The 15606-nt window shown below is 34.1% G+C and overlaps 1 protein-coding gene across 1 annotated transcript; it reads left to right on the top strand.

The window, feature by feature from the left end:
* Positions 1 to 11510: 11510 nt before the first annotated feature.
* LOC130798336 (uncharacterized) lies at positions 11511 to 15566 on the top strand. The gene is made up of 3 exons (XM_057661274.1): positions 11511 to 12374; positions 13267 to 13715; positions 14784 to 15566. The coding sequence occupies exons 1-3, from the start codon at positions 11685 to 11687 to the stop codon at positions 15484 to 15486; spliced, it is 1842 nt and encodes a 613-aa protein (XP_057517257.1). The 5' UTR covers positions 11511 to 11684; the 3' UTR covers positions 15487 to 15566.
* Positions 15567 to 15606: the final 40 nt, after the last annotated feature.

Below are 15606 nucleotides of genomic sequence, written 5' to 3'. Positions count from 1 at the left end.
GTAGTGGCCCCATTGACCAATCCATAGTCAATTTAGCAGCTACCAAAAATTGAATCTCAGATCTTTATTCAGAAAAAGTGATTTTTTCTAAATGAGATAAAAGTGATTTTTTCTAAATGAGATAAAAGTCGATTTTTTAATTAACGGAAGTTTTACTAGAGATATTGAGTTTTTAGTTAGTTATTAACGGTTCGTTTGGTAATCAGACTAAATGGTGAAAATGTTAATCAGTTAATAGAAATTAGTTTAATGTTGGTAGGAATATCTCTTGATAAGTTTAAGGGTCAAAGTCAATTTAATTGCTAGCCGAGAATTGAATCTAAGTTTTTTATTTAGAATAAGTGATACTTAAGCTAAATAAGATAGATTCTTTAATTAATGGAAATATTTACTAGAATACATTGAGCCTTGAGTTTGCTATTAACGACTCGTTTGGTAACCGATATTAAATGGTGGAAATGTTAATGGAAAGTTAGTTTAATTTTGGTAAGAATTCTTGACAAGTTTAATGATTATGGCTATACTTCTTCAACAATCTAATTTTCTTCGCAAAATTCATTCAAATGTATTATCATTTGAACATGTGGCATTAGATTGTAATGGAAATTCGTGAAAAAAAAACTTTTTATGATTAAACTTTTATTATCATGAGAATGACATCATATATATTATGAACATTTACACTACAAATCATTCTCATTCTCACAATGTAGTATCAATTACCAAATGGGTTGTAAGAACTTTGTACAAATACTCATTCCTCTCAATGAATTGGACACAATTTTAATGTTCATGGATTCTTCTTACACTACTACATTAACGAGCAATGGCGACGCTCTATTGCGACGGTTAGTTATGAACCGTAGCAATAGATACTCTATTGCGACAGTTAAGACCCTATTGCTACGGTTATTTTTAAACCGTCGCAATAGACCACTTATTGCTATGGGACGGATACCTATTACTACGGTTGTGTATAAACCGTCGCAATAGACCTCAATTGATGAAATTATATTAGGGCACGCAGTATGTGTTTGCCGGGAAATGAAAAATAGAAATTTCATTTACATTCAACTTTCCCACTTCACTTACCCATAATTTGCGAGGATCTGCATTTGATTTCACAAAACCCATTCACCTTCCCACCTTCAGCTATCTATTCATTCACTCTTACTTCTCCATAAACCCTATTTCCCAAACTAAATTCCTCTGAAACTGAATTCCATTTCCTCATTCTTCTTTGCGAATTTTGTTCTAGGTTTCGTTGGTTGCTGTTGGGTCGTTGTTGCTGCTACTGTTGGACGGTTCAACTTGGGTCGTGGGACGGTGCTGCGGCTGTCATTCTATCAATTGCATCGCTACACCCTCAAAATAAAGGTACTAAAATTTGCCTTTTCATTCTTAATTCATTTCAGTTCTTAATTTTGCATCGTTGTTTCTCTTAATATACAGTTTTCATATTGCAATTTGTTGATTTTGAATCTTGATAAAATGATTGGAAACCTAGATTATGCAACAAATTGAGAATTATGCATCAAATTGAGAATTATGGAAACCTAGATTATGCAATTATGGAAACCTAGATTGAGAATGACTGGAAACAAATTGATTTTCGAATGAACAAATCAATGGATTTTCGAAAAAAAAAGAAGAATAGAAAACCTAGATTGATGAAATGACTGGAAACAACCAAAAACGAAATGAATTGATTGAGATTGAAGTTGTTCCTGTCTTGTTTAATCCACCCTCTTTGCTTTTGTTTTTAGAATTGGTATAAGAGATTAGGTAGTATTTCTATTTTCAATCGTTAATTATTTTTTATTTGACTTATTGTTAGTAATATAATCATAATTCAAATCTCTGATTTCTTGATACAAGTTGATTAATAGCTTTGATGCTGTGGATTGTGCCTGCAAGTTAGAATGATAGTTTAGATTTCGATGAGCAATATGCCTATGTATGGCAGTTGGAACATGGACATTGTAGCTATCTGTGCCTGCAAGTTAGAATGGTAGCAATATGCCTAATTAAACTCAAAATAAAACACCCAGAACTCATGTAACAGCTGTTGTGCAGACTGTCGACTGGGCGACCTTGGACTCCATTTTCAGCCCTTCTCCGATGACTTTCAGAAGGATTATTGGGCCATGGCAGCTAGGCCCTTGTGTGGAGATTCCAAATCTACCCTCCACGTCATCCCATGGGCTCAGGTCTCGTCTGGGCGGGCCTGCCAAGGTGGCCTGGTCAGTGAGATTGGTCAGACTCTGCTGTGTGTCTGAATTCTCTTGTTTTATTGCTGTTTGTTGGCTTTCCTTGTTCTTTCCTTTGTATCTATTTCTCCATGATTAATTCATCCTTTGTCTGAAGTAGTTAATGCTTGCTAGAATGATGAAGAAGTTAGAATGCAATTTAGCCAAATACGAAACAAATGCCAAAGAAGAAAGCTGCCTATGTGGTCGCACATAGGAAACAGTAAGCTTAGCTTATCTAAAAATGTAATCTTCCTTCACTTTGTTCTCACAAATGTATTTTATGTGTAAATATATTTTGATTTAGCTTAGAAAATTCCATCTAATTTAATGTGATGAGTGAGGAGAAAAATCAACTGATCAATTATCACCTTTTTCTAGTTGCTGCTTCTTGCTTGGTTGGTAATGAGGTTCTGCTGTTGCCATTATATTTATGTGTACATAGACAATAACCTTTACTAATAAAACATAAGCTAAGTTTATGTTGTTTATGTTCATCAGCAACATATGGCTGTACATAATCAAGTTCATCAGCAACATCAGAATGGCTTATGTTGTGGCTGCTGTTGTTCTAATCACTTCTGTTGCTCTTGCCCTTGTCTTTGCTTTTGTATCTTGGTTCCTTGCTTGTGTTGTTTATGTTCTTGAGTGTCATGCTCATGATGGTTCTCATGTACATCCATGTCTTCAAGGTCAGCTTGTCTTGGACCATGTGCTGAAATGTGATTGAACGATGCACAAGACTTGGGAGACTTAACCAATATGGTTCAGGAGAGATATGGTGTTTTCTTTTTGGGATAATCAGGATGATTTGTTTTGGATATATGATTTTAAAGTGTTAGGATAAACTACATTTTGATTTGATTTTGAAATACAACATGTTTTGGCTGTTTTGATTTTTGGTTTTCACTTAAACTAGGCTGCTACCTTTCATATTTGCAAGTGGTCAGTGTTATCTTTGCTACTGGTTTGTGACATGAAGATTGTTACCTTTCATATTTGGACTATCTTATTGGATTTCTAATTCATAGTTGTTTTGCATATAGGATTGTGTTCACTAATGCTTACTTCCTTTTGCATTTGGATGAAATATTAAATTCAGTAGCCATAAGTTCAGTTGCCATTAATTTTGTCTTTTTGTTCTGCATTTGTTTGATTCATATATTGTTTGTGCTCAGTAAAAGTTGCATTCAGTTTTGTGACTTGGATTGAATTATTGTGGTCTTTTTGGTGAAACATCTCGTCTTTATCACATTGTGGTCTACTTGAATTATTTTTTGTAGCCTTCTGATTTTTTTTCGTAATTTTGTTTTGAGTGCTGCTTGCATAGATGAATTTTCATTTCATAAATGATCAAGTACGTTGAAGTTGTTTATGCAATATTTACATTAATGATATCTTTGTTTTACCTTTTTTATTAACTTTACATAACCTTTCATGTAGGCACTTGATGGAGCTAATGAAGAAGAGGAATTATATCAAAGTTGAAGTTCTTAGTTGATGATGAAGTCCTTTTGCAATGTTGCATGTATCAAAACCACTAATTGAACTAATTAGAGTTGGTGCTTTATTTTGTATTAGAGTTGATGAATTATATCAAAGTTATATATATTGGTGCTTTATTTTGTATTAGAGTTGATGAATTATATCAAAGTTAATTATATATATATATATATGTATATAATTTATAGCTTTATCAAGGCGTTGCAATAGAGAGCCATTACCATCGCCATAGACCCATTGGAACGGATAAAACATGGGGTTGCAATAGGTTGCAATGACCGTCGCAAAAGACTTATTATAACAGTTGCAAAGTGACCGTCGCAATAGGTCTATAGTGACAGTGATAAGAACCTATTGCTACGGTTATAGTGAGACCGTAGCAATAGATCTATAGCGACGGTGATAAGAAGCTATTGCTACGGTTAAATTGAAACCGTCGCAATAGATAGTTGAACCGTCGCAATAGACCTATACCTACGGCCACAAATGCGACGGGTATGGAACCGTTGCTATAGACCTATTGCAACGGTTATTGAACCTATTGCTACGAGTATTTGGGGTAGTAATAGCTCGTTAATGTAGTAGTGTTAGTGATGGTCTCTTGAAGGAAGTTAGACTTTGTCTCTATAATATTTAATAATTTATGTAAAGATGAGTGATAGAATAGGATGGACATTGTTATCTGAACAACATCTAATAATTGGGGTTTTGATTTATGAAGTAGAGAAAGAGATTAGAGAATAGAGATTGCTTTGAAGCATTGTTGCATGAAATAAAATTAGATATGATAATGAGAAAGCAAAATGAAAATCAGAAATGATAATTTTAAGTTTTGAAAATTTAGAAAAAGAAAAACGATTTTATGATTCATTAAAAAATTCAAAATTATGAAAAAACTTTTAAATTTAATTGTTAAAGCACAAAATTCAAAGATTTTGTACATATTAAGTTATTAAGATCTAAGTGAAAATCATTTGGCCAAAAAGTTAAATTAAAAAAAACCCAAACAATACTAAAAAATTAATTCATTAATTCTTAAAAAAAATCACCATCAAAACATTAGACAAAGTCTATCAACTTTATATTAAATAAAAACCCTTTTTTGAAATAATTATGTCTTAAAGAGCAAGTCTTCAGTCAATTTGACTTTATGAAAAATATTACTACTCAACTGCTTTAGATGTAGAAAATCCTAAATAATAACAATTATTTGCAAATAACTATAAAAGGATAAAAATGATGCCTGGTTAGATTAAAATATGAGGAACGAAGTAATGTCATTAGTCAATAAAAAGATAAAAAAATTAAATTAGATAATTTTTTTACAAAAAATGACATACATTAGATAATTTCTCATGATTATTCCTAATTAATAAGTGAGTTAAACTTTACCCATTTAATTTATGAATAATTCTTCTTCAATTAATAGAAAGTTTTACCACAATACCTTTGGGCCTTGAGTTTTTCATCAAGGGTTTTGAACAAATACTCCATTCCTGTGTGTGAATTTGACACATTTTTTATGTGTACTCATTATTTTTGATTTGAATAACTTTTATTTCTTAAATATCTCTTTTCAAACTCATTATATATTTTAGGAACATTTTTTATGTGTACTCAACTATTACATGAGACATATTGAATTTTGGCCAAACAAAATTTATTAGGTTAAATTTCACTAATTATATTTTATTGGTACGAAATTTAAACTTAATTTACATCCAGCACGTTTTTACAGTTGATAACCTGAATATTAGGTCAGTTGTTAACGTGATTGTACAAGTGGTCATGCTCTAATGTGTTTGTATATGTGGTTGTATATGTGCCCTATATATGATATGTCTTTTAAATTTTATGTGGTTGTATATGTGGCCCTATATATGATATATCTTTTAAATTTATTTTATAATTATTTTATTTTATTTTATTTTTAAGATTTATTTCATTAGTTAATTTATTTTCTTTTTTCTTTTTATATTTAGCAATTTATCAAATTTCATTATTTTTGAATTATTTAATTTATTTTAATTTTAATTTTATTTAAAAGTTTATTATTATTATTATTATTATATATATATATATATATATATATATATTATTGTTGTTTTATTATTAAATAGTTCAATAATTATTAAATTAGAAAATAATTTGTACGGCCACTATTCCCGACTATTTCCATAACCCTACCCCAACTTACTCCTCCACCCCCACTGTTCCCAACAACCCCAAGTGTCGGCCAAGGACACCAAGAATAGTTCCCGATTGGTTAAGACATGCTTGATGATGTTAAGACTATGCAAATTAAGAGATTAATTTCCAAATAATAAAAATGTGTAAGCAAATAGAGTGGATTGTTATGTCCAAAGGTACAAACTTCTTCAATTTGCACTTAATTTTTAAGTTTGAGCTCTTTGTATGAATCTATTTCACCGTGGGACAATTTCTTATATTTTTAAAAATTGAGCCCTTTATATGAATCTAATTCATACGAAGAGAAAGACAGCTGACGCACCCGTGAGAAAGGTGGAAAGCCTCATAGTAGAAGGTAAAATTAAGGAAGTGGGGGTATAAATAAGAGAACATTGAAGGAACAATTAGTCGGAGGCATTGTATTCGTGTCCTAGACTTTTGATAGGTTTGCTTATTTATCTAATTTTCACTAAGAACCCTTTCCTAGTCCATCTTGTTTTGTGTGTTTTACAAGTTAATTTTCTTGACTGCACGCATTTATCCCGCCCTCTCTCTAGAAAGGTTACGGGTATTATCTGTCAGCTATTATTAGGATTATATTGTGCTTAGTATATTTTATTGGGCCATGTATAGTTAGCCCATTTTCCTAATTGGATGTACTTGTATATACACTCAATTCGTCAATAAGAAAAAGAAAGAAAAAAACAATATTATTCCAACATGGTATCAGAGCCGATGGTTTGATCAAAAATTAATAATGGTAGGTCCGAAAAGAATGGCGTTCCTACCCTAATTGATTACTCCTACATGCGAACTTGACGGGGATTCGCATGTGAGGAGGGTGTTGGGATAATTATCCCACATCAACAAATTAAAGATGGTGTGCACACTTTATAAGTTATTGGAGTCCTTCTTCCCATTGCCATATGGTTTTGGGATAATTATCTCGTTGGCTTATGAAGTGTGTGCACCTCGTGTCTCCCCGTTAATGTGCTAGCATTCACAATAAATCCAGCCTAATTTAACATGACATTCACAATAATTCCCATTTGCTCATCCTTCTTCCACTGCCCCTGGACATATCATTGCCCCGAACTTTGAAGACCTTACTTATCATGACATTATTGGTTCTTCTCATGATGCGTTCATGGGGTCATCAAGCATCGAGTCATCTACAGTTACAGGTTCAACGACTAGTGAAGGGGTTGTTGCTCCTCAAGTTGGGCCAGATATGGTTGAAACGTCTAGGGAGACAAAACTCAATAATACAAATGAGATTTCCGATGAGTTCACTACGTCAGCACCAACTACGAGTTCTTCTGATCCTGTTTTGAGGGAAGAGGCTGTGGCCACTCCTATTGCTCTAAATTCTGATGATAAAGGAAAAGGCAAGCGCCAAGCGGATTCGGTATCCTTCCACAAAGCTACGAGGATATTTCACCAACACTATACGGAAAGTTAGTCCTCCCTCTTCTTCTCCATCACCTAGTTCTGGTCGGTCCTCAGGTATGTTATATCCCATAGCAAACTTTGTTAATTGTGACCATTTTTCAACGAGCCATAGAAAATATCTTGCAGCTGTTTTTGGAAACTAAGAGCCTCGATCTTTTAAAGAAGCTATGAAAGATCCTAGGTGGCAAGCTACTATGAAAAAGGAGATCCAAGCTCTAGAAGAAAATGGTACTTGGTCTATTACTACTCTTCCTCCTGGTAAGAAAGCTCTTGGTAGTCAGTGGGTCTACAAAATAAAGTACAACTCTGATGGTAGTGTTGAACGTCATAAAGCTCGCTTAGTTGTGTTTGGTAATCATCAGATTGCAGGCATTAACTACGCTGATACTTTTGCGCCAGTGGCCAAGATGACCATGATTCGAGCTTTTCTTTATTGAGAGTTTCACCAAATGGATGTTCACAACGCCTTCTTGCATGGTGATTAATCTGAAGAGGTGTATATGAGGTTGCCTTCAGGATTTCAAGGTGGTCATTCTGGCAAGGTTTTTCGTCTACAAAATTCTCTTTATGGTCTCAAACAGGCACCTCCATGTTGGTTTTCCAAGTTAGCCAACTCTCTTCGAGAGTATGGGTTTTGTCAATCTTACTCTGACTATTCTCTATTTACATATCAGATGGGTGCAACTCAATTGAATGTTCTTATCTATGTGGATGATCTTATTTTTTCTGGTACTAATTCCGTTGCTCTTTTGAATTTAAAAAAATACCTGTGTTCTTATTTTCACATGAAAGATCTTGGGGTCTTATAATATTTTCTGGGAATAGAAGTTGCTAGAAATTCAGAAGGCATTTATTTATGCTAACGTATATACGCTTTGGACATCATTGCTAAAACGGATAATCTTGGTTCTAAATCTGCACTAGTCCCAATGGAGTTTAACCATAGGCTTGCGCGGACCACTAGTCCCCTTCTTGAGAATGTTAAGCAATATAGGCGGTTGGTTGGTCGTTTAATCTACTTGTCATTTGCTCGACCCAATTTGGCATATTCGGTACATATATTGTCTCAATTTCTTCATGCTCCTCGATATGACCATTGGGATGTTGTTATTCGTGTAGTCCGTTACCCAAAAAGTTGTCCTGGTCAAGGAATTCTCCTTAACTTTGATTGTGACTTGTCTTTGTCTGGTTGATGTGATTCTGATTGGGTAGCATGTCTTCTTACTCGTCATTCTGTAATGGGTTGGTTAGTCTTTCTTGGGCAATCCCCTATTTTCTGGAAGACAAAGAAACAAGTCATCGTGTCTAGATCCTCTGCTGAAGCCGAGTACCGTTCTATGGCTGCGGTAACATGTGAACTTAAATGGTTGAAGGGTTTGCTTATGAGCTTAGGAGTGCATCATCCAAAAGCAATGAAGTTGTATTGTGGTAGTCAATTGGCTTTTTATCTTGCTCAAAACCTAGTATTTCATGAAGACACAAAATATATTGAAGTTGATTGTCATTTTGTTCGAGACGCCATTCAAGAAGGTCTTATAAATCCTTCTCATGTACCCACTGGTACACAACTGGCAGATATTTTCACCAAGGCGCTAGGCTATACTCAGTTTCAGTTTCTTCTCCACAAGTTGGATATTTGTGATCTTCATGCTTCAACTTGAGGGGTATTAGAATTATATTATGCTTAGTATACTTTATTGGGCCATGTACAGTTAGCCCATCTTCTTTATTTGATGTACTTGTATATATACTCAATTAGTCGATAACAAAGGCAAGGGAAGAACAATATTATTCCAACAACTATCTGTCCCCCGAACCCTAACTTTATGTAAGACACTGAATTGATTAAAATGACCACGACCATTCGAGTTTGTGTATCTATAAGTACATTTCATAAATTATAAAAACCACATACAAAATTTTATATATCGAGATCAGATGAATCTAACAAAATTTCGTATAAATATTTTTTAACTTTATTATTTTCATGAAAATCTATGTTTTATTTTTTTATTTTTTTTATTTTTTATTTCAAACCTAACTAATAAATAATTCGTAACAAATTATATAAAAAAAAGTAGGGATACACTTGAACTTAATTGTTTCGATACAATCAACTCCTCGCCTCACGTGGGCAAGTTGGAAACATAATTCAGGTAGCTGAGCAAATCTATTTCTTAAAGCTATTTAAAATTAAATGGAGTACTACTTTCTCCGTTAATGTTCCAATAAAAAAAAACTAAATTTTTAAAAAATTAATATATTATTTTATTAAATAATAAATTTAGGGGAATTTGTCATTAATAATACCATCTATTTACAATTCGCTGAGAATAATTCACCTATGGTTTATCTTTGAATAAATCCATCTAAAGGGGTTCCTTGATGAGAATAATACAACCTTTTCGCGATTAACTAAGAATGAACCCTTAGTTACATGTTTGGTAATCTATTAAAAATTAGATGAATTTATTCTCAGCAAAAAAAACCCCTTAAACTTATTCAAAAATAAATCATGAGTCAGTTTATTCTCAGCAGATCGCGAATAGATTATATTATTAATAACAAATTTCCCTAAATTTAATGGAGTAAAGCGAGAACCATAAGCATAAAAAGTAAAGTTAGTGAAAAAATATAAGGACCATATCTATTAAAAAAAATGTTTAAATAAAGTTAGTAGAAAATATGTAAGACCATAAGCAATATAAAAATATTAAAATGAACTTAATGAAAAATTTATGGAAACCATAAACATCAACAAATAAAAAAAAAGAATAAATAAAATTAATTATATCCAAAATGTATAATATAAATAAAATTATTTTTAGAAAGATAACAAATAAAGCAACCAAAAGAACAAATGATAACAAGTTTAACCAACAGGTTAGTTTGTACCTTAAGCTTGAATATTAAAATTTGAGCCAGTAAAAATCCAGCTTGTATAATTTCTAACATGCAAATGCCAATGCCAAATCAAGTACATGCACTGGCATTGATCTAGTTTTGATATTTGCGCATAAATAAACTCTTTATGTCCTATTATATTTGCTACAGTTACATATTTCAAAAATATTAGTACTTTTAATTTTTAACTTATATTACAATATGAATGTTTATTTATAGAGAGGAATTATAATTAAATGATTTAGAAATTAACTTATTAGTTTTATTATAAGTATATAGGGCCTACTCATGATTTATTGATAAATAAATCATTTAATATTATTTTTTTAATATTATTTTTGATCACCATTAAAATGCTTATTTTTCTTAGTTTTTATCCCAAAAGTCATTTTGGTGATCAAAATAACTAATTTTATTTATTTGGCAAAATAGTTTATTGGATTTTAAATACTCTATTGATTGGTTATTTTTACGCATGACTTTTTTCAAGACTGAGTACATAATGTAAAAATAAGGTCACATCGCATTGTATCAGCTGCAATATAAAACTTTTCAAAGCTAGCAAACTGATATTTGATTCCCGCATCGTAAAGTACTAAAAAAATCATGTTTTGAGTCGTAGTAAGTGATATCTTATATATGATTCGACTGATATTTAGGCGTTACAATAACCACATCACTACTGTTTACAGTGATCACGACCGTATTCACACCCCTACCCATACGGGGATACCAAGCTGGCCATCTTGCCATCCTGTCATAACACCTTCTTGTACATGAACATGTAAAAATAATATGGACATCCATTGCACTTTGCTTCACTTTTACATTCAAATCTACATCGTGTTCACCATTGCTTAGTAATACCAGCTATGTATTTATCAAAATCGATAAAAGTTAATTTGTTCCATCAAAAACATAATAATTTTAGGCAAATTCTTAAATGAGACCGTCTCTATTAGACTGACCCATGTATAATTAGTATGTTAAAATGACCCATAGGCTACTTATATAGTCCTGTCTCACTGTAAGACGATTTCATTCAAAACGAGCTGATAATTTTATTAATTTTCCGCAATAAATCAACCAAAACAACAATGTCAAAGCCTTAATCCTAAAAGATTAAAGTCGGCTATATGAATCAATACATCAATTCCAATGATATCCCATGTGGATTCTAATCAAAACTCTAAGAGGGTGTGACTTTATTATTAAAATCCAACTTCCAAATACACAAACTCAAAGCAATCATGTTCATAGTATTATTCATACCATACCAAATCTATCTACTTTGATTCATCTTCACTACATAACAATCTATATTCTTATACTAAATATATATATTCAACTTGTTTTGATCTGATCAAGCCATCTATTTATAGTAAGATGCAGCAAAACTTGGTGGGTATTCCATGTCAATCAACCATGAACCATGAAATTGAATCAATTGAATCCTCTCCAAAATCAACAACCCATCATGCAGATTGGGATGAGCCACTCCCACAAGTTCCAGGAGCCAAACTCAGGCTAATGTGTAGTTATGGGGGCCACATAATTCCTCGTCCACACGACAAAGCTCTCAGCTACGTAGGTGGAGAGACTCGAATCATTGTAGCTGAACGGAATTCACCTCTTTCAGACCTTGTGCATCGTCTGTCGCACACTTTACTTGACGGTAGACAGTTCACCCTCAAATACCAGCTCCCAAACGAGGACTTAGACTCGCTAATATCGATCAGTAACGATGAGGATCTCGAGAATATGATCGAGGAGTATGATCGAATTGTAACTGCGAATGCCTACTCGAAGCAGGCTTCGAGTAGGCTTCGTTTGTTCTTGTTTTTGGCTAAGCCAGAGACGGCGCAGACTATGGGAGCCTTGCTTGATGATGCACAGTCTGAGACATGGTTTGTTGAGGCTCTTAATGGGGCTGATGTTTTGTCTAGGGGGTTGTCTGAGTCTGCTGCTGTTGGGGATTTGCTTAGACTTGATAGTGGGAACAGTGAGCATGGGATGCAACTCCCTCCTGGTTGTTCTGATATTGGTTCTGTGCCACCAAAACTTGCATTACCTCAGGTAAGATTTTGATCCTTTCTCTAGTAGAATATGGGTTTTTTTTGTCTAATCGGATGGATCAAATTTGTCGACTGCCAATTCAGTCAAAAGCTCAAGATGATAGTTGAGGCTCTAACATATCACGCGTTCAAAGGGCAGAAGTGTGGATGCAGCACAAGTGTCCTTAATACGTGGAGCAAATAATCTCACTTCGTGGGAGGGGTGGATGAGATTTGAATCTGAGACCTAAATTTGATAGTGTCAAAGAATCAACTCAACCAAAAACTTAAGCTGATGGTTGAGACCCCTAACTCTTTGAGCTAGAAATGTGGAATGCGAATGTAGCACAAAAGTCCGTTATACTTGGCGCTAATAATCCCACTTGATAGGAGGAGTAGATAAGATTCGAAACCTAGACCGAAACTTCTGATACCATGTCAAAGAACCAACTCAACTAAAAATTTAAACTGATAAATAAGAACCATGTAATGATTCCATAGATTTGCACCACCAAAAGTTGCTAAAATATGTTACTCATTTTTGGCATTGCATTGGTGTATCAAGTCTACATCTTCATTTTGTATGCAATATAACTGAGTGCTTGACATACTTAGAAAGCGATATAGAGTATTCTTTATTTTTGGCCTTATGTAACTAACTTCACTTCTTTATTTGCCTGCTAATCCAATAGAGAATATTAGGTGTTCATTCGGATCATCAAATTAATTTCAGGTCAAGTGTTACCAATAGATTTAAATGGGGTTTTTTGTTCACATTGATTTTTATATAATTGTAAATCCATTATATATCTGGTTAAATCGGATTTGGTTATGGTCATGTGAATATCGGTCGCCGGGTTTATTTTGAACACCTCCGGACAATAACAAACATTTTGTGTTTTTGGGTTTCAAAGGATGTGCATTCCATACAATCAATACTATCAGACTCACCAATGGTTGAACACAACACATCATCCTTTGATTCATCAACCTCATCTCCATCCATGGCACACTTGCCACCAATCCGAGTCCAAATCGACGAGCAAAGCAAAGCGAATACAAGGGTGAGGGAAGAAATGAAAGGGGGAGTACCTTTAGAAGAGCAGTTCTCAGCTCAACTGAGAGTCAGTCCTCCTCTTCCTGCTAGTTTGGCACCAATTTCTAGTGCAATGGATGGACATGATGGCAATAACAGTGGGATTTCCGAGGAGGAAGGGGTGCCTGTCTCGTCGAGAAAGCCACCTCTTCCTTTGTATATACCGGTGCAGGGAATGCAGCACAGATTTGGTGGAGGTTTGCATTCTCCTAAGGATTCTAAATATGCTGCTGGTCTTAATTTGGCATCACCTGATTCTGTTAGCAGGTAGCTTCTCTTTTCCACTTTACTGAAATTTTTGATCCCAAATTGTTAAATTATAAGTTTGGTAATGAAAATAATTGTTATCTAATCAATAACACAACAATGATAATGCTGAAGCCTTAATCCCAAAAGATTGAGGTTGGCAACATGAACCAATAGATTAGTTCAAATTATAGAGTAAAATGCGGTAATTGTCGCGATTGCGGTAATGAAATGGTGATGCGGTGACGGTTTTGGTACGGTTATCATAATGCCTTAATATTGGTTGAAACCATAAGATATCCCTCGTTAAGGCCCAAATCGCGGTTTTTTACACCTTTACAACACGGAAAATATTGTCGCGATTGCGGTAATGAAATGGTGATGCGGTGACGGTTTTGGTACGGTTATCATAATGCCTTAATATTGGTTGAAACCATAAGATATCCCTCGTTAAGGCCCAAATCGCGGTTTTTTACACCTTTACAACACGGAAAAATATTAGTTCGTTGTGTTTGAAAACCTTTACAACGCGGCTAACGTGATGTGATGCGGCTTTGTTTTAAACTATGGTTCTAATGGTTGTTTACATGAATTTTTCTTCTCCATTTTGTTGATTTTTTTACCATTTCAACCTGTAAGTCTAAATTTTTTTACATATTTTTCACTCCTGCCCTTCATGTCATCTTCGATCTTCCTCTTCACTCTCTTTTTAAGTCCCCTGAAATCCAACTTTCTATCTTCTTTACCGGTTCACTAATACCCCTCTTAGAACATATCCAAACCAATTTCAACAATTCTCTTTCATCTCGTTCTAACACATGTCTTATATATTCGTTTCGAATCCTACCCCTCAAAGTATCCGTTTTCATCCATTTAAGCATTCAAATTTCCGCTACTCCTATCTTTCTACTATGACTCTTTCTAAAAACTTAATATTTTGATTCATATAGTAGTGTTAGTCTAACAATTGCCGGATATTTAGACATTTGTGAGATATTAGTGAGACTAGTGTTATATTTAGACATTTTATGAGACGAAAGTGAGACTATTGTTGTGCAACACTAATGACATTCTTCACATATTTGGCAGTGCAAGCAGCATAGCTTCAGGAATCTCTCTCACAAAAGCAACACTCCATCAAGAACAATCACAAGTTACCTCCATGGAAGATACCAAACCACCAGCCCACCATCAACACATCATAGAACCAAAACCCGACAACCGAACCCTCGTGCCACCACATCAAAACACCCAACTACAACAAACCCATCAAGATCCTACCAAATACATATATACCCAACAACAACAAGACCATCATCAGCATCAACACCAATTTATCCATGAAAACATTCATTACATTCCAACACACTCAGCAATGCCATCCTATCATCACCCACTCTATGCAACGCAACAACAAATCCACCCTCAAGTTGATCATCAGCAATATTCAATGTATTTACTACCCGTTACCCAAACACCCCCTTATAACGTTGCTCAACCCTCAACAATAGCTCGTGCTCAACCACCTGCGTACCCCACAAGAGCGGCTGCAACACCAACAAATAACCAATTTCAACAATATGTTGGTTATAATGCTGCTAATTATGGACACTTTGATTATGGTCATAATCAGGTTTATTATACAGGACAACTTCAACCAACAGCTTCAGCTGTTAATATGACGCCTTCTCAATATCAAAGTATAACTCCAGCTCAAGCAGCTATGATTACCGAGGCTACTTTAAAGTTGCCTACTAATATTGAGTCTAATAAGCAACCACCCACTTCATAACGAATCATTTATCCTTGGATAAGGTCTTTAGTTTGTAGCAGTGTCACATGATTCGAATCGCCAAAAAAAAAAAACAATAATGGTCGGTTTTAGGCACTTTTTGAACAATTTTGAGCAAAT

Source organism: Amaranthus tricolor, chromosome 13 (assembly GCF_026212465.1).
Source record: "Amaranthus tricolor cultivar Red isolate AtriRed21 chromosome 13, ASM2621246v1, whole genome shotgun sequence".
Lineage (NCBI taxonomy): Eukaryota > Viridiplantae > Streptophyta > Magnoliopsida > Caryophyllales > Amaranthaceae > Amaranthus > Amaranthus tricolor.
Note: the sequence above shows the minus strand (reverse complement) of the source record. Positions and strands in the feature narration are given on the sequence as shown.

What these genes read in the sequence shown, in the direction of transcription:
- LOC130798336 (XM_057661274.1), top strand. Translation starts at nt 11,685, where the DNA reads ATGCAGCAAAACTTGGTGGGTATTCCATGTCAATCAACCATGAACCAT. An exon ending in CAAAACTTGCATTACCTCAG is followed by an intron (nt 12,375 to 13,266) that starts GTAAGATTTTGA and finishes TGGGTTTCAAAG; the next exon opens with GATGTGCATTCCATACAATC. An exon ending in TCACCTGATTCTGTTAGCAG is followed by an intron (nt 13,716 to 14,783) that starts GTAGCTTCTCTT and finishes CATATTTGGCAG; the next exon opens with TGCAAGCAGCATAGCTTCAG.